This window comes from Temnothorax americanus, unplaced genomic scaffold (assembly GCF_048541705.1).
Source record: "Temnothorax americanus isolate GAGA-0224 unplaced genomic scaffold, ASM4854170v1 Scaffold26, whole genome shotgun sequence".
Lineage (NCBI taxonomy): Eukaryota > Metazoa > Arthropoda > Insecta > Hymenoptera > Formicidae > Temnothorax > Temnothorax americanus.
Window position 1 is genome coordinate 1,721,651 of NW_027509401.1, and position 22,319 is coordinate 1,743,969.

Below are 22,319 nucleotides of genomic sequence, written 5' to 3' on the forward strand. Positions count from 1 at the left end.
TGAAAGTTGGCATAAGAATGGAGGTAGGTCCGTCACGCGCTAAGATGCAAAATATTTTGGCAGACCGTCGCAAGGTCAAACGTTATGATCTCACGAAGTCAGCCCAGACAGCATACCTAAACGGAAAGTGTAAAGCACTTAAAGACGACAATAAGCATCGTACATTAGCACTTAGGAATGTTTATGCATTTATATGCACGACGATGCTTATTGTCGTCTTTAAGTACTTTATACTTCCCGTTTCGGTAAGCTGGGCTGACCTCGTGAGATCATAACGTTTGCCCTTGTGACGGTCTGCCAAAATATTTTGCATCTTAGTGCGTGACGGACCTGCCTCTATTCTTATGCCAACTTTCATTGAGCAACGCCATTTACAAGCCAATGACCTTTCCAGATCACTAACAGGATAATATAAACAGGAATATAAGAAAACAAAATTATCTGCTCAAAAAATTAATAGTTTATATTTTAACTTAAAAATGCTTCTATTTTTTTAAATTCAATATTTTCAGTTTAACATTTATGGTGTGGAGAAAAGACTTTAATTTTTTACGATACGCAGTAATCTGATGGTTAAAAGCGTTTCTTTGTATTCTGGATTTAATGCTCAGCGGAAGTCGGAAGTTACTATTTTACGATTTAATCGTAAAAAGCGAAATGGTATATAAAACAAAACAGGATAAAAGAATTCGTTATTTAGCTTTAGCATATTAATGATTTACCACTTCACTATACGCTCGGAGAATTATTCTCCCACCAAAGGTTCTCTTTTGCTTCGCAGTGAGATTACGTTTATCTTGTTTTGGCAATAAATCAAGTGTGCGATAATGCGGCGACTAATGAGTCTTATGATAAATCATAGTACAGGTTGTTCTCCGCGTTTTAACTCAAATACTAAACGCTATATGCTATATAAAACAAGGAAAACACCGTTAGCCTCAATGTGGACGCATCGATCATTTTTCAGCTGTTAAGCGATTAAAAATGAAGAAGCTTTTAATGAATTGAGTTTCAACAGTGCGGATAGAGGAAGGCAACAGATTTCTGTCCCTTTAACATACTGTCCCTTTAACATCAAATAAATTCCGTTTTAATCAAATTTTAATTTAAGACTTAATTACAACAACTTAACAACCCCTATCGCACAATGAAGATCAGCTCTACATTTTGAAATTAGCTTCATATAATAAACCACTCGTTGCCTTGCAAACTAATTTACAAAGACTACTAGAGTTGCTATCCAAGTTTGATGTTAACGAAAACTTTAAGATAAAATGTACAATTATATTAAATTTCTTTACACACATTTTACATTTTAACAAAAATTATATCAAGCAAAAACTGTGATATTAATCCGTGTGTGTCGCATATGGAAGATTTCACACGATTACATGTGTGCTCCACATAATTATCGATACCCCTATCTCGGCCAGTTCGCTTTGTATATCCTCGAATGCGAGTTCGAGCTTCGCTATTCCATCAGACTGCAAACTTGTAACAGCGAGGCTCGAGGAAAAAGTTTGCTACGGGCTGTACGAATATGGAGAATCGATCTTGTGTTCCATGGAAAAATATACCGTCTGCAGCTCGAAGAAAGACTCTTTCGCGCGACAATGCGGTGCTGAAATCGAGAGGTGTCATCGTAGTCGTCGCGTTCGCTCAAAGGTGTCGATACAGCGACTCTACCCCCGGCAAAGTTGGTAACCGAAAAGTGTGACAAAGCGACGAATCTCGTAAAACTCTCAGCGAGACTCGGGCGCCGGGCATGAGCAAGCTGGCGCGCACTCCGCCGGCGCCGGAGTACGTGCGTATTCAGATCCTGGGAAAATACCCGGGATATCCCGCAGGGAAGAAACGAGCTGACAACACGTTCTTCGGAATCGAGTTGCTGTCGATGCTGGTGCAACTTCAAAGGCGTTTGTCTCTCAGGACGCGTCGCCGTAACACGCGCACGCGGAAACGTCCGAGAGAAAATATCATCGCCATCGTTCCGTCGAGAACGAGTCTGCATATTTCAGGGCTCCGAGACTTATTGTTAGAAGCGAGAAATTTTCCTCTCCAAAAACTTTGCTGACAAAGAAAAACGCGTCTTACGGCAAGAAGAAATAAGGCAGATTGTGTTATTGCTATCTCCTCCTCTCTCTCTCTTCCATCTCCGGTCAGTTATCGAAGAATGCGGGGTGAAAAGTCGGCGACGGAAAAGTGGCTAGTTATGGCAAGCCTGGAAACCCCTAACTTCATTGAAAATTTTGCGGAATGCCTGTCGAGAGTATTGTGCGTTTCGCGACTGGTGTATCGAAAATTTATTCGCATATATGCGCCGGAAATCAATTCGAAACACGACGTCAAGAAAGTTTCCGCGGGTTTGATATGCGGTCCATGGAATTCGAAAGTATGACAAACGTGTATTTTCAAGAAATCATTTCTATAATGAAATAAAGTACTTATAACTATATAATGTCCTCTTTTTCTGCTTTTCGCAAATTGATCTGTTCAGAGAGGAGTGTGAAAAGATTATGTTCTGCCATTAAAGAGTAACAGCATGCTTTTTGATGTGAAAAGATCAAGAAAAAGATTTATCAATCATATTTTGCGAAATTTATAATTAATTTTTTATTTTCTGCTTTTTAAAAGATAAAGAATTTGTATATAAATTATGTTAAATGTTTCACAATAAATGTTTCATAATAAACATAAATTAAGATAGATATTCAAACGAGATAAATGTGACAAAATAAAGAAAAATAATTAAATAATGAAAAAGCAAGAATACAATGGAGCAGAGAATGAGAAAAAAAGACGAAAACAACTCTTGAATAATCACGTATTGTACAAGTTGTTGGCTATTATAACTTAAAAGCATGCACGTTTGTTTTAATATACTTTACGAAACTGTTTATCGTTCCTTAAAACTTTCTCCATTGTGCTATAAAGGATTATAGAGTCAACGCTAGGTTACATTTTATACTATGACATACGTCAACGATTCAACATAGAATTAACTAAAGTTCTCTGACAACTAAAGAGTTTTCCGCTTAATCCTTCCTATTCTGAATTCTGTTTTACGAATTGTATTTTATTATTAGCAAATTGAGCAATAAAATTTTTTAAAATATATAGAATATATAGAATTTTGTAAATATTGCTAAATATATGCCGGAGCAAATTTCTAAATAATTGTTATAATATTTATTTTATATAGTTTTATATTACTGCTCGATGATGAATTATGATAAACCTTATGGCCCATCATCACCCAGAATATTATATTTTGCGTTTACGCTGTACTTTTGCAATATTTTAACTTATTTGGTAAGATATTTTCGAGATAAAAATTTTTTTCGGCACTGTTGTATGTGTTAACTTTTTCTGACGTTATGATGGGGGAACAAGCTAAAAATGTTTGAGTATGGTAACGTCATTTGTTCTCACTGTTCTCAGACAAGTTAACGGAAGAAAGCGTAGAAAATGCATGCATCCACAAAAGTGTGAAAGAATATTCCCCAACTCTTCTCGGACTGGCACGTTGTTCCTCGCATTCCCCAGGTCGTGTAACGCGTCGAGTACATCGCGCGCGCCACCAGTTACAGGATTATGTTCCTCTCTCCGGGCATTATTTCCTGGATCGTTCCTTTTCTATCGCAGAACGTTTTCTTGCTCGCGGTAAATAAAAGAATAAGAGGGGACCGCGTCGGGATATCTTGTTCTTTTAATACCCGGCAAATTCCAGCGAAAACGCTCGGAAGACTCGGGGAGATAGAAATCCGAAGTGCGTTCGGAAGGTAGGCGTTGAAGGAGAGGAAGAGATGGTTAAGTATAAGTCCTGCGGCGCGCCGAATGCGAGTATTCTGGCGAATACTTCGTCGCTCGTTTCTACCGAGCCTTCCCTTCGTACTTTCGTTTGTCGTGACTATCACAAACGACGGCATTTTTTTCTCCTTCTTTTTTTTTTCAAAACCATCGACTGCGAATTCCTGTAAAGAAATACAAGAACACGCTCTCTCGCGCGCGCTCGACGAATCATTTACGAGCAGCTTTAGCAACGTCCATTTATATACAGAATATGTAAATAAAACGCGGACAATTTTTTAAATCGTTACGAGTGATATTGAGATTGATGGAAATTTCAAATTGTTGCAGTAATGCTAATATTACTTTGATTTTCAATACATTTAAATTTATCCTGCATAAATTATCTATTTCTTACGTTTTTCAGATATATTATACAATAATTTGCATAATCAAAATTAAATCTGAAGTTATGCTTTTTTATAATTATTTAATTAGAATTCTTCGAGACGAACGTAGCCTTTCGAACGAAAAGTTTACGATCAAATATTGCTGTTTTTTGTTTGGTAAGAAAATAAAAGAAATGCACATCGTAGAATCGAGATAGACATGTAAAAAACGCAGTCATGCATTTCGTATTTCGCGATTCGTCGCACTTTTCACGAATTTTTCCGGCACCGCCGTCGTCAACGTCTTGCTTGACTTTTATGACGGCTTCATATCATCCCTCGCCGAACTTTACGATTCTCCGAAAGCTAGGGGTGTAATCGTCGTTGCGGGAAATTTTTCGGGCGCGACGAATTTCGAGCACCACGTAATCTCTCCTTATGGGCCGTTACGGCGCGTAATCGACAGTGGTAAAGAGCAAGAAGTCGTCGGCTTCGCGAAAATCTTTCGGCATCACCCGGGGCGTTATCGTTACGTCGCCGATATACGAACAACTTGAAGAACAATATCGTCGATTTTATGGTCGTAGAGATATCGCGCGCGCATTTGCTTGGCCGATTTTCTTCGTACAAGTTTGCTCTGAGACGCTACTTCTTCACGTTTTCGCAAAAATAGTCATTTATACTGTTATTTCATCGCAAAATATATATTTTTATAAAGAAATATTTTTGGTCGTGATTTACCCTGCTATTTCGTCCAGCACAACGTTGTAAGAATAAATCAACGAATAAGGGATTTATCGTAATGAAATTGCCGTGTTTTACAATTCTAGTGACAAACGTTTCCGCATTCCGCGCACCGCATCGGGCTTACCGCGGGACATTTTCGCGACTCGGTCGTTACTCGAGCCACGAGGATATTCCCCGAAAAGAATCTCTTTGCGAGTCGTTTAGCCCTCTAGTAAGGATAGATTACGCGCGCGCGAAGCCCCGGAAGAATTTTTATTGCCGACCTAAAACGATATTACATACTTAGTCGCCGTTGCACCTGCTACTCCGCCGAAGATCCGAGCGTTTGTCATGCGAAAGATTCGTTGCCGGTTTTTAAGAGATCGCCGACCTCACATTTCCGGATCTCTCGTCCCCTTCGCTTTATCCGAACCATCCTGTCGTTTCAACTTCGAACGTTACGTTAGTTTACTTGGAAAACATTTCTTTTATTTCGCGTCACTTCCATGAATATTCAGATCTTTGCGTCACAGTTAATTTATAACAATATATCGTCAATTATAATGACGTTATCTCCTTTCGTTATATCTGTTTTTCTTTTTATTGATAAATTATTTAATCAATTAACAATCGATCTCTTGAATAACAATTTTATCGAATGTCATATTCATCATGTATTTCCTTTTTAAACTTTTTAACATTAAAAAATAAATAGAACGAAAGGAGTCCCTGTGTGAAAGACCTTTTACAGTTTACAACACAAAAATTTAAATAGAAGAAGAGTTAAATGTTGTTCAATGTTGTTCAAAAAATATATAGAAGATATATAATTGTTCGCCACTAATGTCTGCATAATTCCATAATGGATTATCAGTGGATGAGGTTACCGTCGCGGAATCGATGTAATTCTGTTAATAACAGCCGCGGTTTCCCACGTTATTGTCGCTTCATTATCGACCATAAGTGATTAGTAATTAATCTCGTCGTGTAATTAATCGAAGCAGCTGTGCAATTGTAACGCAATTATGCCATCCCAACAAGACGCAATATATACGTACTATTCTCGTCTTTAGTAAAATAAGATTGCAGGACTATAGAAACCGTAAAGTAATTCCTATAAATGCAGAGCGTTAATTTTATTTATAAGAAACATTGTCGCGAGCATAAAATGCGCAGATAATAATATAATTGGATACGCTATAAAAAGATATGATATCAGTTATAATTAAAATAAAATTTAATCTCGCGTGATTACGTTATCCACTCAGAATCCTTTGAGGATCAATTAACCATCGTCGCAAATTACCTAAGAGGCGTAAGCCTCTTTTCGCGCGAAAACGTCACAAAAGAAAGAGTCGCTCGTTCGAGACACGTCCGAGATAAGTCCCTTGAGCAAACACAGACGACAGGACACGCCGAATCGAGATATCTCGAGGATGAATCCCACTCGTGACCGGAATAACTGACCGCAACCTCCCTCGATACCGTCGTCGGAGCGACTTACAAAAGATAGGATCCCATCGAAACTGGAATTCCGAGTATCCTGTCGAATCCCGAATCCCGGGTAGAGATTGCCGCTAAGAGGAATATGACGTACAACCACTCGGTACGCCGGCACAATTCCATTGTAATACATGCGCCTCTGCAATTTTTATCGTGACACGCGAGCGAGACGGGATATGTCGTGAAACATGCGAGAATTTGTCGTGATTCGTGATTTATTCTCGATGCCGGGACGGATTTAGTTTTGTAAAAACGTATACGCGTAGGATCGATTTTCGCGACTACAAAATTGCAAAACGAGATTAAAGCTTTTTGCGATATCGTAATCCCGGGTATAATTTTCAGGCATGTCATAACGTTTATAATCTAGTCTCCGTTAAAATATTATAACTAAAACGTTGTAAACCGCACAGATGCGACATAAAATACCAACTGTGTTGTTACATTAGATTTACTCGGATTAAAAAAAGCACATTGTACATACGGGACCTTTTGCGGTCGTCGCACAATAAATAATAGTAGTTTAATAATAACGTATTCCGGAGATCAATGCATGAGGACTGGATATATCGAGATCAAAGCAGTTTTTAAGTTATAAGCAATAGAGTTAGTGGCGTCGCACAGAATTCAGGCGTTAATATGTTAATAGTTAATACCATAAAATATGGTATAATTTTCACGGACCCTTCAAAATAAAATAAAACACAATTTTTCACTCACAGACATCATGCGTAAGGACGGAATTGTGACGAATTTCCTTCTCCTCCTGCTTCTTCCATATAGAAATTATAAAACAAATATACGCCAAATTATTCTCTAATTTACATTTCAAAATAAATTTGATTGTTTTATGTTTTATTTCGTGTTTTAGTTAACGTCGAAATAATAATTAATTGTGCAGAGAAAACGAGAAAGAGAGAAAGAGATATACATTATAACGTATAAATTTATATTTGAAAACTATAATTATACTTTTGTTTTAATAAATATATTTTGCATAAATTAATATGTACCTAATTATTTTTGCTTTTTTCCAATTTTACAATTAAAATAATGTGTTATATAATTCTAATAAATTAAGAAAATGCAATTGTTGTAAAAAATGTAGGTATAGCTCGCTTTCTTAAGTTATTAAAATCATTTGATGTAATGAGCAGTAAAAACTAATATCTTTTAACTTTTAAATATTAGTAACATATGACAAATTAGTATACGTTAAACATAGTTAAGAATCAAAACGCAAGCGACATTTTTTACCAATTTTTAACTTTAAAATTATTTTGATCTCGACATTTTTGTATGAGGATTTCCGATTGTAATTAATGTTTCGAACAGGGTACTGAAATATTGCATAGTGGTTATGGAATACTCCATCTATATATAAATTAACGTCCACATTATTATTTGTTATAAGTTATTAATTATTTTGAACTAAATCACAATATATTATTTGAAATTTATTAACAGTATACAGTAAATTATTGAATTAATCAGTTAATACTAAATACAATTATTTAATATTAATTTCCTATATTTCTATATAAATAACGAACGATAAATGACGTTGATTTGATTTAAATAAATATTACAAATATCAAATTTTATTCCCTCATTGGGAAACAATTTCTAGCCGCGTTGTTGGTTGACGATCGCCCGTCTAACTCGCGGTAGAAAAATATACGGCCCTTTGAACCAACGCGTTAAAAAGAAAAGACGGAGCCAATAGAAAGATGGAATTCTGCGGGATATCGAACATTCGCTCGAAGATGGACGAGCTCTCCGAGGCGGAAAAATATGGCAGGTGGACCGTCCGCGAATCTCCCTGTCGGTTTTCTTTTGATGTCCGGACGCGGTTCTAGCGAGAGAAAAGAGAGATCTTAAGGGTCGGAAATCTGTTATGATTCACGACGTGCCGCGCTATCGACCCCAATTTTTTTTTATATTGCATCACGATATTCACTCTAATGACTGCACACGTAATAAATACCTGGATGGTATATCAAAACTTGCATATTTACAAACAATGCATAATTGATCCAATTCATTAAAAATTACAATATCTTATATATAAATTGAATATTGTTATAAAAATTAAAAAAAAAATAGTGCCTTAAATTTAGATCATGAAGAATTTTTCTCTTTTGATATTTACAAAACTGTTTTCCATTTTTTCGCTGATATTCGCTGATTTTATTCTATCAGCATTTCTTATAAAAACAAAATAAATTTTTGTCGAAAAAAGCTATCGATCTCTGCTACCCTCCACTTGATTGATCTGATCAAGATAGTGTTTGAAACTCATGTAAAGAGGATGATCCGAAACACGGGTCAAGAGGCGGATAAAAAATACCGAAGAGGCAACAAAGAATATGGAAATGGAGATGCCCGTCGTGCGGTTGATGGACAACTCCTCGAGTCTTGCTCACGGCGTCTGTTCGAAGAATATCGCAATATTTTCTCGTACGATAGAATTTCGCTCGTTTCTCTGGCGCTGCGGTTGAAAATAGACCGAGATTCAATTTAAAAAATAAATTTGCGCTAGAGAATTTTTGTGTCAGGTCGGAATTTATCACCTTAATGTAGCCGTATATTTGCCAAAAAACATTGTATGAGATCTTTGAAAATTTTTCTTTAAAAAACAAGACTATATCTTAATAATGCACAATTTCTTATCTTGGCAAAGAATTAACGTATCATTCGGTGACATGTTTGATTTTCATGCTTGATATTTCCATTGAAAATAAAATCAATTTTATTACAAAGATTATTTTAAAAGTTATATTTAACGAATATATTAAAATCCGTATATATCAAATGGCTGTTATTGAATTTTTAACTCATCTTGAGAACTGTGAAGAAATTCGACAATTAAATTCTCTCATTCTCTTAAATAACAATCCTCTTAATGTGAAAATGTAGTGATTAATTGTTTTCACTAACTGCGAAAGTACTTAATAACACAAAAAATATAACTTACCGGAAGTATTGTGCTATGATAAAAAAAATTTTAGTTCACAATTATAACTTTTCTCGTATTAAATAAAAGTCGAGCGACGCTTTAGATTGTTTCCACAAGAAAGAGCAGCGACCTATTTACTATTTTTACTGCGTTAAACGAAACGCAATATACGAGTCATAATGCAGCCGCACAAGTTTTCGACCAATGCAATGAGAGTTTTCCATCGCCCGTTAGCTTTTCGCAGAGTTTTCACGAAGAGATCGCAAATATATTTAATGTCATGCAACGGAGGAAGCGTAATATGGCAGGGTAAGTCTTCGTCGTATTCGTTTTCTGCTCTTTAAACGATCAACGTTTCTCGGAATGGGCGATCGCAAGATTTCCTTGGAATAAACAGGATGCTTTGAAATCTCTGTGAGACTTCTTCCGACTAATGAGTGTCATGCTGTTTTCGCAGTGCGGAGAATAAAAGAAAATAAAAGATCGGTTCCCAATTTTCGCAAATATAAATTCCAAATTTTACTTTCTATTTCTGATATCAATTAAATGTTATCCTCACTACGTAACAATAATAAAATTGCACAAAGTTCAATATCGTTTAACATGAATAAACATAAAAAAACAGCTATATATTTTTAAAACATTATATAGAGAATTATAAAATTGTTTGCGCAAAAAAATGTTATTTAAAAAAAGAATTGTAAGAATAAATTGTTCATTAATTAAGAAATTCTATAAATATTGTATTTTAATTAAAAGGAAAATTTATATAACCGATGTGAAAATATCTTAAAGTTTATGGAAAAATCAACAATGTATCGTACTTGCTATCGTACTTTTCGTAATAAGAGCTGTATAACGTATGTCGTAGAAAAACCAAGTTCCGCACTTCTGTGGCACAAGTTTCACGCGGATCCGCCATCATCCTTCAGACCTGTTTTCGGATTGGACGATCCATTATTGAGGCTCGTTTCGTCTCTGATTCATGATTTTTTTAGAATCGCACCTAACCGCGAGCCCGAGGCAAACTTCTGCCATCCTTCCTTCTTTTATGTCTTTCCTCGTCCGCTCGGCCGAGCCGCGTTTTCCGCTTCGAGAGAAACTTTCCGGATCGCATCGGTCTGCGGATACGGAAATGCGTCGGCTCCGCTGAGCGTACGTTTTCATTATCATGTAATGACGAATCATAGCTGCGATAAATCCACAAGATTCGGAAAGAAGTGCATGGATGGATAATATACATTTATCAAAAGTCTGTTAATATCGGTTTTTTTTTTATAATACGGAACTATACGGAATAAAAAAAAATACGGAACTAGATTCTTCTCGACAAAAATGCTCCATAAGATGTAACTACGCGAATATTAACGTCACTAATTACGCGGCTACATATTTGGCGAGTTAAGCTTCAACTGGCTATAAATGCCGTTTTAAAATGAAAGAGACTTTACTTTGATAAAAACTTAATTTACACATTAATTACCAGAACATTTAAAGGTAAAACTTATAAAGTTGTTACAAATTGCGGTCTCGTGAAATGTTCATTATAGAAGTCTGCATGCTCCAGATACATAAACAAATTTTTTTTTAACGTCTAGCGTTAACAGTAAAAGCACACAATGCTAAAATATAGCTTAATTTGCGATAAATTAATAACTATATGCTCGCTAACTTGTTTACCAATTTAGCAAATACATTTCTTATTCTCGTCGTTCTTTGTACAAATTAATGGTGGAACAAAACGCATTTGTCAAGTTAGTAAGCGAGCAAACTAGTTAAGCGCGGTGCATTGTATTGCATGAAAAAGAAACTCCTTAGCCCCTTAGCGGCATCGCGGAACAAAGATGCGTTTATGTCGAGGAGTTAAGGAACACGCGAAAAATATACCGGACGAACGCTCGTTTGCCAGCGGCAGACAGAGGTACACGAGCGAAGAACGGGAGCGAGACTCGACCCGATGGGAAATGGCGGTCGGGCCGCGCCCGAGTCGCAGCGGGGCTCTGAATTTTCTATGGAATTTGCTAACGATAAAATACGAGCTCGCCCGCTCCGTCATACTAAATTTCAGAATGTGTCCGCCTGGCTTCGTTCTTCCTATTCGGGGCCACTCTTTCTCGCCGGCCCCTCCCTCCCGCATAGAGGACACGAGGCGACGTGGAACATCGTTCGCGGGATATATCCATCATCCTCGAGCTCCGCGGTATTTAATTTTCATGAAAGATTCCGGATCATAGACGCGTTCGAGAAGAAAAACAGTCGGGAAAGAGATGACTACCGTTTATCGAGGACGGCGCAAGAAGGGTAAACTCAGAAGAAAAGGCTTTGACGATGAAAGTGACTTTCAGGTATTATCCCCCGTTAACCCTCAGCGTGAGCGTTAGAAAATTCTCCGTCAGTGAGCGACGTGCTTCGATGTATTTTTTATATAGATAATATAACTAACGGACTAAAAAGAAATACATATTATAATATATAAGTATTTTCTCTCTTATACTACAAGATTTCATTTAATGTTATATTAAAAGTCAAAAACGTTACATATTTTAAATATTTGGTTGGATTTGTATCTGATATAAATTATTATCTTTGAAATATTAATTCTCATAAACAAATTTATCGATATGCACTTTTAATATATCTTCCTAATTAAATATGTTAATTATAAATATATATAGATTTATTATAAAAAATTTGTATCACTATCTATTGTCATATTAGCGTTATATTCTATAACTGTACGTGCGATATTCTAAAAATATCTCAAACGAAATTAGATGCAAAGAGGCTTGATTATATTTTCCTTTTTCGATAATGAGATGCACGTCACGGAAAAACGAGGAAGGAGATCAAGGATGACAAAGCCGGTTTTTGGGTGCCTTCGGCCGTGTCAGGTATTTTCGATCCTCTCGAGAGTATCGTGCCACTCTTTCTTCCTGAAAGCTGATGAGTAATCATCGATAAAGGAGCTTAAACGAGGATATCCAGCGTGAAGTATCGATTTCAGGGAATCACGCAGTATCACTTGGCCTGACGAGACGCAATTCCAGCGATTCCAACGCAATGCGTCCCGTTCGGGATTACAGGATCTATAAGCTATATCCTTCGAAAAGCTCGCAGGTGAGAAGGATCGAAAGGACGCAGAAGTTCGCTCGAGAATGCAAACGGATCACGAAGTTCGTGGGATTAATATCATTATCGATTCTATTCGTTTCTAATTCAACATGTATACTTTCATGGAGTTTTTACAGAAATATTTTTACGTCATTTCCAATAAATCAATTCGACTTATTTGTTTCAGTGCTATTCCTATCGGAAAGTGATTAATTTTTTAAACGTAGCCTCGATTAAATTTCAACACAGATATATAACTAATTAATTAGTACACATATGCAAGTTCGCGCGCGCACGCATGCACACACGCGATAAGTATAAGGACAACTACTGAGCGATCAATTAAGTGGATAAAGGCCAACACGGCCGTACATCAAATAAGTGGGCAGGATAGGTGAGACAGAGACAAGAGATTGTAGGAAACTAATTTGGCCGTAAGCGGCGATTAGGCATCCCCGAGGCGCGCGTAGAAGGAGATGGGGAGGATCTAGCGCTCGTCAAAATCTAAAGTAAATCCTAATCGGATTAGCATGAGTCGACTCAACACCCGAGCAGCTTTTGTTCCCAAGTTTCAACGACGACGTCTTGGGTCTTGGGGCTCCTTGGGGCGTGCGTCTCCTTTACCAAATGAGCTAACGACTCGAAGTCTCGAGGCAGGAAAATTGCAACAGCGATGAGTAAGCGCAGCGGTATAGAGGAGCATGCGATGTGCGATGCGCGATACATCGAGAAACATCGCTGATGCGAGCGGGATAGTTTATTTTCGGCTTATGAGAATAACTTTTTTAATAAGCAACTTGAAAGTGGTGGATACTGTAAACGATATAGAAAACTTAATTAAGGGGGTCGAAGAGAGAGAAACGGCGACACGTAAAGACGCGTGAACTGTAGTTTCGTAAGATAATTGTAATCAGTAGATGCACGTATAAAAGAAAGGGCACAAAACGAAGAGAAAATAAAAGGCGAGAAAAGAGAGAAAAAGGTAGAAACATAAGCGTTGGATATCGCGTCAATGAGTTTAGTCTTTAGTCATGATAGGGATTGTTTCAACTCTCGCTCCGAGAACGGATATACCCTGCAGCTGAGGTGCAACGGATCCTATGCTACTTCCTTCCATGTATATGTACACACAGATACATATATACGATACATATACTATCACAATGTCCGTCGCTCGCTTCTCTCTACATCGAGGAGTACCGTGTGGCTCTGAATTAATTCGAGCTCGGAAGCTCCGACGGACGCTGCGCTCGCGCGCGTCGAAGCGTAAAACGAAGCTCCACCGCTACCGCGATGTTTCGATGGCCTTTCGCCTGCGAGATGTATCCCTATTCGATTACATTCCTCCCGCCTGGGTCGCCCGAACGAGTTCGGGATACTCAGCCCGGGCACTAACAACGAGGGTAGATTGTTTAAGTTAGCGACGCGCGACGACCCGACTCATTCCGCGACGCTTGGCAGAGTTCTGATTAAAAGAAAACAGCGCCGATCGGCCAACTTTGAAATGGCCCTCGATTTTGACGCAATCTTCGCATTTGGTGTGTTTGTTTAGTGCGTGCGTTTATTTAGTGAACTAGTCCAATCCTTCAGCGTGATACTCGAACTAATCGATTAATTTTCTTCGACTGAAAATTGAAGTTTACAAGTTGTGCCTTTAATAGTAGATAAATTGAAAAAATTTATGATGGATGAGATGAGATAAATTAGGAACAGAATGATACATCGAGATTTTTTGAAAAGTTCTTTTTAGTAACGTATACGATGACTAATTGATAATTAATTTGATTTACGATGTTTCCTTCACTCTAATAAACTACGCAAATACATACTTATCGCCGGAGTTATAAAAAAAATTGTTTTAAATAATAGTGGAAAAATTTCGAGAAATAACGTTGTCTAACTTTATAGATAAACATTGATCTTGTCGGTTCTCGTCTGAACAGGATACGAAATCGGCAACCTGCGTTTTAAATCAACTTAACGGCCGATCGATGTTCAAATTGGGTTAGGTGCTTCGTGAAAGCTTCTCGCTACGATGCACCATGGAGACCTTCTCCTTGATAACCGAGATATTGCTTCGATTCTATTAAGAGACAAGAGCGACAAGCCCATCTTGGACTTTCGGCGCTTTCCAGAAGCCGCCTCTCGAACTTCCATGCACTTTGGCCGCACGGCAAAACCAGCATGGCAAATACGCACCACCAACGATCGGAGGTATTATAAAACTAGGACGAAGCTGTAAATCACTTATTAGGGATATAGCGGGCACACGGGCTTCGAGGAACAAAATGTATTGTCATTATGGTAGATAAGAAGCTTGGCGGATCAAAAAGTGCGCTTATACATGAACTTTATAACTAGAATCACAGTTTTATCAAAGAGACTCGTTTTAATTAGCAATTAAAATAGTTTTGTTCAAAATGTTTATTGGTTCGTTTACTAAAGTTAAATATTTCGTGTCAAGAACAGAGAGAGAACGAATATATTGTTATTCGGTTCAACGTATATATTAATCCCTACTCGACTATTTGAACATTAATATTTCATTTATTCCCGAGCTTCTATTTAAACATTTTCAATACTTCCAGCGATTATGTACGAGCGCATATGCGGTAATTACATTTGATTTCGCCTGTACACCGGATAATGTTATTCGTCATTATGGAAACGCAAAACGCTGTTACATAACTTTCTATAAAGTGGAAATTGAACTTTCTGTGCGGGTTGACGCGTATCTCGCATCGATTTGGCATCGAGTATTAATTACCGCATTGTGATATCCATTCCGCGCCGTCAAGTTGATTGCATTATAAACGCGATGGTGATTATTTTACACAAGATAAAATAATATTACAACACGCTGTTATTTCAACTGTATCTGAAAGCTCATTGTAATTTGAAATCTACATCGTTTTGTTAAAAACAACAAATATAAAATAGTTATAATGTACGCTTCACCAGCATACAAACAGAAACACTATAAAAAAATTGTCTAGATTAATATTATAAAAAAATGTTTCAAATTGTATTGGCCTCTCTGTGTTTGTACGTTATAACATTAAAATATAAATATTTCAGTATTATCAGTAGCAGATTTGGCCTATATTTCCATTTGGTATAACAAAATTCGATGCATTATGCAACATACGATTCACCATTATTTAAATAAAAACGTTATTCGCGCAGAAAATAGAAGAATTAAAAGAAAAAACTTTATCCACGCGTAAAAAGAGAGTTAGTGAGATAATATTTTATATCGAATAGAATTTTATTCGTAAATTTGATACTGCGTCATTATTTAAATTAAAATGTATTTGAAAATGAGAGATACCGATTATACAAAGAATTGATTAATTTACTGATTAATAAAAAAAAATCCTTTATTTCCTCGAATAAATAAATCATCTTCAAATAAATTTCCAATTAAATGAATTCGCTAAACATGGCAGCATTTCGTAAATCGTAAATATATAATGTTTTATCTTTATAATTCTTTTGATGTATTTATAATTCACTTGTCGACAGATAAAAATATCACGTAAATCTAGAATGACACGAGATTAGTTGGTCACGATATGTAAACGGATTACTCTCGACTGTATAATTATCAACGACTTTGCAAATAATCCCGGAGCTCTGTTACCAAGGGAGATTCGACTCGACGATTTGACGATAGCGTCAACGAAAGAGCGAATCTAAACTAGAGACGGCCAATTGACGGCCTTGTCTTTAATTGACGTGACAGGCTTCGTTAGAATAACATAACGAAATAATCGATTATGCAGATATTGACGTACGTGGTTATTTTTCACACTAGTTGCTATTAATTTTCGCATTTGCCATTAGATTCGAGGATTGTTTTATCTATTCTACTTGGAGTAATAATTGGACATATTTTCTTAACCATCCCCCCCCCCCAATATTATTCCATATATCGAATAATTCACAATTTAAAATTCTGAAATAACTCGTTTATAATTGCTATTATGAATGTTTGTGCAAACAAAAAGCACGCATAGCAATTTTCTCACAGCGACCTTTATCTCGAAAAAATCCATTTGACACGAAAAGGCTTTGGGATTAATCTGAAACGAAGTTAAACTTTTGTTAAAGTCCAGCAATTATTTTTATGATTATTTCTTGCACGCATTTCCTATTAGCCTCATGAGATAGTAGTATTTGCTTATTGAAAAATTTTATTAATTCTGGTTTAATAATTATTTACTAAATTATTTAATCAATTAATTATTTATTTAGTTAATTATTAAAATGTTCTAAAAAATTACGATATTAGATAAATGTTATTGAACACAATACGAACATAAAATAAAAATTTATGGAAAATTATTATACTGACGATATCCGTTATTTCAATTGTCGATATCCAGAATAGGACAACATGACAGTTGCAGTGTTAGCAATTTGTGGAACGATCAGTCACGATAATATCACGACTATTCGATGGATGAAAGTTATGGACAAGCAACTTCCTCGTAGCGATATAAACCGCAAGATATCGACCGGGTAGTTTTTATTTCGTGACATAACTTGGTCTTTTCATAGAGAACTAGTTCCCGGTTTGGTGAAAAAGAAATAAAACCTCCATTTTCTGTATCAATCATTTTTCAAATACACTTCCCAAACTGATTCACATGACGAAAATGTAATCATCAGTATCTAAAGGTACAAAAAGACACGCTATATACGTATGTGTGTGTCGATCGCAGTTTACAATTGTTTGCAATGGGAGCAGTCAATCGCGATAGTATCGTAACTATCGGACGGACGAGAGTTACGAATAGACACTCCTCCCTAATAAAATCTTGAGATCTGAACGTCTTTGCTCCTCAAGAGCGAAAACTTGGTCTTCCTTTCGCGTGGAACTAGTTCGAGGCTCGTTAAACTTTCCACAAAATTGTACTTGACGGGAGAAACTCTCGGCGGAACTGACCGCCGATACTCGGCGGCGATCGTCGCTTACGATTGGGCAAGCCGGTCCCAAGAATGGTCGTTAATCCAGGATCGAAGAACCACTCGTACAATCAGCGGACCATTGAAAGCGATCCTTTGTAAACGATCGCGCTGAGAGTACCGTCAATTGGCCATCTCTAGTTTAAATTCGCTCTGTCGTTGACGCTATCGTCAAATCGTTGAGTCGAATCTCCTTTGGTAACAGAGCTCTGGGATTATTTGCAGAGTCGTTGATAATTACAGTCGAGAGTAATCCGTTCAACGATCACATATCGTGATCAACTAATCTCGTGTCATTCTAGATTTACGTGATATTTTTATCTGTCGACAAATGAATTATAAATACAAGAGAATTATAAAAATAAAACATTATATTTACGATTTACAAAATGCTGCCATGTTTAGCGAAATTATTTAATTGGAAATTTATTTAAAGATGATTTATTTATTCGAGGATCTTAGGTTCTACAGAGGGTACACGGCTTACGGGAATAGAGTGTACGCAGGCTCTATCGAGGGTCTAGCAAAAACATGCTGAGAGTCTAGGGAGAATATTTCGAGGTTTTATCCAGCTACGCGACGTCGAATCTGCGAATTGTATAGGGAAGGTGAACGGAGAGTCGCCAGACTCCGCGTAACCTCCGAAGACGTTAAATGAGTAAAAACTGTCATTTGACGAGTGAACGGAGGGCAAGCAACATAGACAAATGCACTATTATGCGACCCTCCGTTCATTCTGTTCAAGGAGAGTGTCAGGCGTTACGGAGGGTCTATATATTTTTTACTCGGGATGTCTGGAGGAGATCTGATCGATGTACTTACCGATAACGGTGAGATTAACTTTCAAGTTTTTCGTCGGCGAGTTTCGGAAGTCGACCCTGCATCTGTAGACACCTTCGTCACTTTGTCGAAGGTCCTGAAGTGTCAGCTGCGCCGGTGGGCTCGCACGAAAAGACGCCCGGTGGCCCCAAAAATGCGTGGCGCTCCACAGTTTCGCCTTTCCGAACTGCCGACTTCTTGCGTCGTAACTGTAACATCAATCACAGGAATATCTCAAGTAAAACAATTAAATAGGCAATATCCGATTCTTGTTTAATCTATTATTCGGGGGGGAGAGGGGTAGCGAGATATTAATTGCGAAATATTATACTTATGTTGTCAAATCTCAAAGTTGTGATAAGAGCGTTTTAAATGGTTTTAAATCAGAAGCGGTTTGTCGAACTATAGCAGAACCGAGACATTAAATAGGAATGAAAAAGAAAGGATTTATGTCACTGATTTAATATAACGCAAAAGATTCCAAAGTGAGTTCTTATCGTGAGTGCATTGCACGTTGCATTTACGGTGAGAAGTCTGTTTGCGACTGATATACCTCGTTTATACCCGGGCTCGCCGAGCTTCGCGGAGTATCCTCGGGCTGTGCATACAAATCACGGGATTACCGTCGCGAAATATGTCCGCCTGCGGAGTTAAATACCGCAGTTTCGCGTGTCGCCATTCGCCAATCGTGGCGCCAAGTCGCGTAGCTCTCGCGACGCCGCGCGCCGCCCGCGGCCGCCCGCGGCCGTCCGCCGCACGATACTCGCATTTGTCAGCTCGACAGAAACTTTCCCCCCCGGGACAGAGAGTTATTTTAAAATCTTTCCTTGCGCGGTCCGGAAAAAAAAGGGACGAACAGGACACGAGCGGAGAGAGGGTTGAGGACGGGCTAAATAAGGCGGGTTAAGTCGGCCAGCAAGATGAAAGTAAAGCGGGAGGAACGAATGGCCGACGACCAAAGTACGACGCACAATACACCCCTGGCCGCTCTTATCTGACTTCGGCCAATTTTTCACCGAACTTTCGCAATTCGTCATAGTCGAGAGATCCCGCGAGAGGTGAAACTCTTCGCCTATATCCCCCTCGTAGTCGCCCAGACTCACGAAGATCCAATACAGACCGGGAGAAGTGCACTCGACCGAGAGAGTCAGATAACCCCTTAGTTCCCAGGTCAGAGCTTTCCGGAGACGGTATTAGGTCTCGCTGAAAGAAGGGGCGGCCACTCGCGCTATATTGTTCGTTATGACTTAACGGGTAATCCGCGAATACGGACGATGGTATATAATCTGATTTATCTCTCCTTCTCCAATTTATTTACCCCATAAAATCCGCTGTGCTCTATTTCTTTGTTGTAGAAGAGTATATAAATTCTAGGACGCTTTAGATACGTAGAGAATATCGACTCTCGCAGCACTTTCAAACGTAGGGATGTTAAATTGTATTTCTAAACATGCTCGCACTTCCGCTTATTACGCATACGAAATATCTTCCCTTCGTCACCAAGATCGAGAAATGTTGTCTGTTCCCATTATTCGTATAGATCAACTCGTGACGCAGGTGCGTCCTGCTTCTTGTATATGTGCCTTCAATTATAATCGAACGTAAGTTCGTAAGTCTAATCGAGCGACGTTGGCGAGGTTGGCACAATAAGACCCAGGCTCGATCGCGCCCGGAGCGTCGAGAACGACGCCGAAGTTTCGGCGTTGCTCTCACCGGGATCCTTGCGGTTGCCAAGACAAATTGGATCGGTTTTTAATGAGCACGATGACTCGTCGAGCAGGCTCAGCCCGCAAATTTACTGGCGCGACACGGCGCGACTCCCGGCGTTAACCCGCCTGTCGAGCTTGCCTCCGTGATTTACGCGGTCTACGTGAAATTTAAAGGGTCCGCGAGCACACGTCGACGGTAAAAAAGTCTAATTGCAATGGACGGCTACTCTCGGGGGCTAAGCGAGTAAATCCCTCGCGGGAAATTTTATTTACGAAAGTCGCCTACGTTGTGTCGCGCGGATAATTAAGCGGGAAGACGAATACTGCTAGCGGAACGACGTTGAAAAGCATGGCACTGCGTACAGCTGTATCGAATCATTTCGCTCTGATTAGAACGCGCGTTATTTTTTTGTATATATAATAATACTTTGCAGAGAATTTGTATTTTTAACAATTATACTATATCTGTATTTATATGTTCAATTTTAAAAAATTACGAATCGTTCAGCTACATGACAATGAGAGAACAATTACTCTATACAGAAATAAATATTACGAATTCACGAATGAGAGCCATATACAGATGTATTTCACATATATATTATTTAAAAGTTAATAATTAATAATTTCATTTCCTATGATTAAACGAATTTGATTTTAACCATTTATATTAATTAAATTTTGTTCTATTGAAATATCACTTCATAATTCCACAAATACGAAACACCAAACTCACATTTTACCGGATAATAATAATCCACATTTGTACGTTTTATTCCATTAAAGTTTATTCCCAACTCATAAAACATATATATAAACGTACGTTTATGCACTAATACGTAAACGCAGAGATAAATTATAAACTATACATTTAGATAAGAGATAAAATCACAGAAGAGCAATGTGTAACATGACATTCTATAAAAACGAAATTCATTTCGTGAACATAAATTTGTCATCGCGTGAAATAAAAAGAGTTAAAAAAAAACATAATAATCTGAGCAAAGTAAAATGTGCGCGTAAATGTACAATTATAAATCGTACGTTATTGTAAAGCGGAGAATGTACTTTTTAAGCGAATAATACATATGTGTAAATTAATATGTCGCGAAAATTTTGCTTATTAACGAAAATTAATATGTAAATAATTATGATTGTAATTCTCGGAATGTTGACGCATTTCAAATTATGTCACAGATATTTTTCAAATAATTATCATTCGGTGAAATTTTAATTAATACTGTCAACGATTCATTAGTGCCGTCGGAAACAGCAACTGCGAGCAATAAAGCACGTCGCAATCGCGTAAATTCCGTCATGCACTTTGATGAAGAATTTTTTCGTGACATATTCTACGTTCAGATTGTATTATTAATTCTGTTCAAGTGCAAGAATGTTTATAGCGCTTCAATGGAACATTTCCCCGTATAATTATGCGTTTTTTATTGTGTCGCGAGAGATTAATTATTTCTAAAAATTAATATATAAAAATATCACTTCTCATCAGACTTATATCACGAATGTTTTCATACGCAGATATATTTGAGTTACAATATATTATAGATATAACATTTTTTAAATTTTTATTTTGAGATAATATTATAGGTACCTATATTTTTAATATTTAAAATAATCATAGTTTTTTAATAAATTTTATCTACATATCAAATAGTATATTTATAATTAGTTTATTAAAAGAAAAAATGTGAATTTATTGAATAATGATAAATGAACCATCAAAAACTGCTAAAATTTTTTTTAAATTTAAGAAATATTTGTATAATTTTAGCATATGCACTCTGATCCTGATCAAAACAACTATTTGAATTTTGTATTTTATAAAATAACATCATTATTTAATATATCATTATATCAATCTTTATTTTATCATCTTTTACGTGAACACCATTGATCCAACTAGTTTTCGCTATTATTCAATAAAATTAGATAGAGAAACTTTAATCCGCAAGTGAGGGCGAGTGGTAAGAGGGATCGATACTTAGTACAAAGTGGAAAGAATTGAGACAGAATAAAAAAACAGATAGAAAATGGAATGGAAGTGGCAGATGGCTCCTAAACAAATTAAAATAATCGCTGGGTCCTGGCCGGAAGTTACGCCGGCACCACCGGTCTAAAAGAAGGTCTCCCATGAATACGGGCAGCGTTGGCAAAACGAATGTTGCGCGGAGGAGGGTGAGTCGTAAGGGGAACTTAACCACTCTCAAGACTCTTAAAAGGAGCTTAACTTCGCGCATAAAATTAAGGCATTGTAATTGCAGACGGCGTCGCCATTGCGACAGCACGTTCCCCTCCCTTTTTCCCTAGATTCTTCCTTCCGTTGCC

At 37.4% G+C, this 22,319-nt stretch overlaps 1 protein-coding gene across 3 annotated transcripts in view; it reads right to left on the reverse strand.

The window, feature by feature from the left end:
- The window catches only part of LOC143899202 (nephrin), a 213,679-nt gene that overhangs the window by 120,667 nt on the left and 70,693 nt on the right, over positions 1-22,319 (reverse strand). For all 3 annotated transcript variants that reach the window (XM_077409282.1, XM_077409281.1, XM_077409283.1), the window contains one exon: positions 18,271-18,476. In XM_077409282.1, the coding sequence (XP_077265408.1) occupies positions 18,271-18,476 (206 nt within the window). The remainder of the gene's footprint in view (positions 1-18,270; positions 18,477-22,319) is intronic.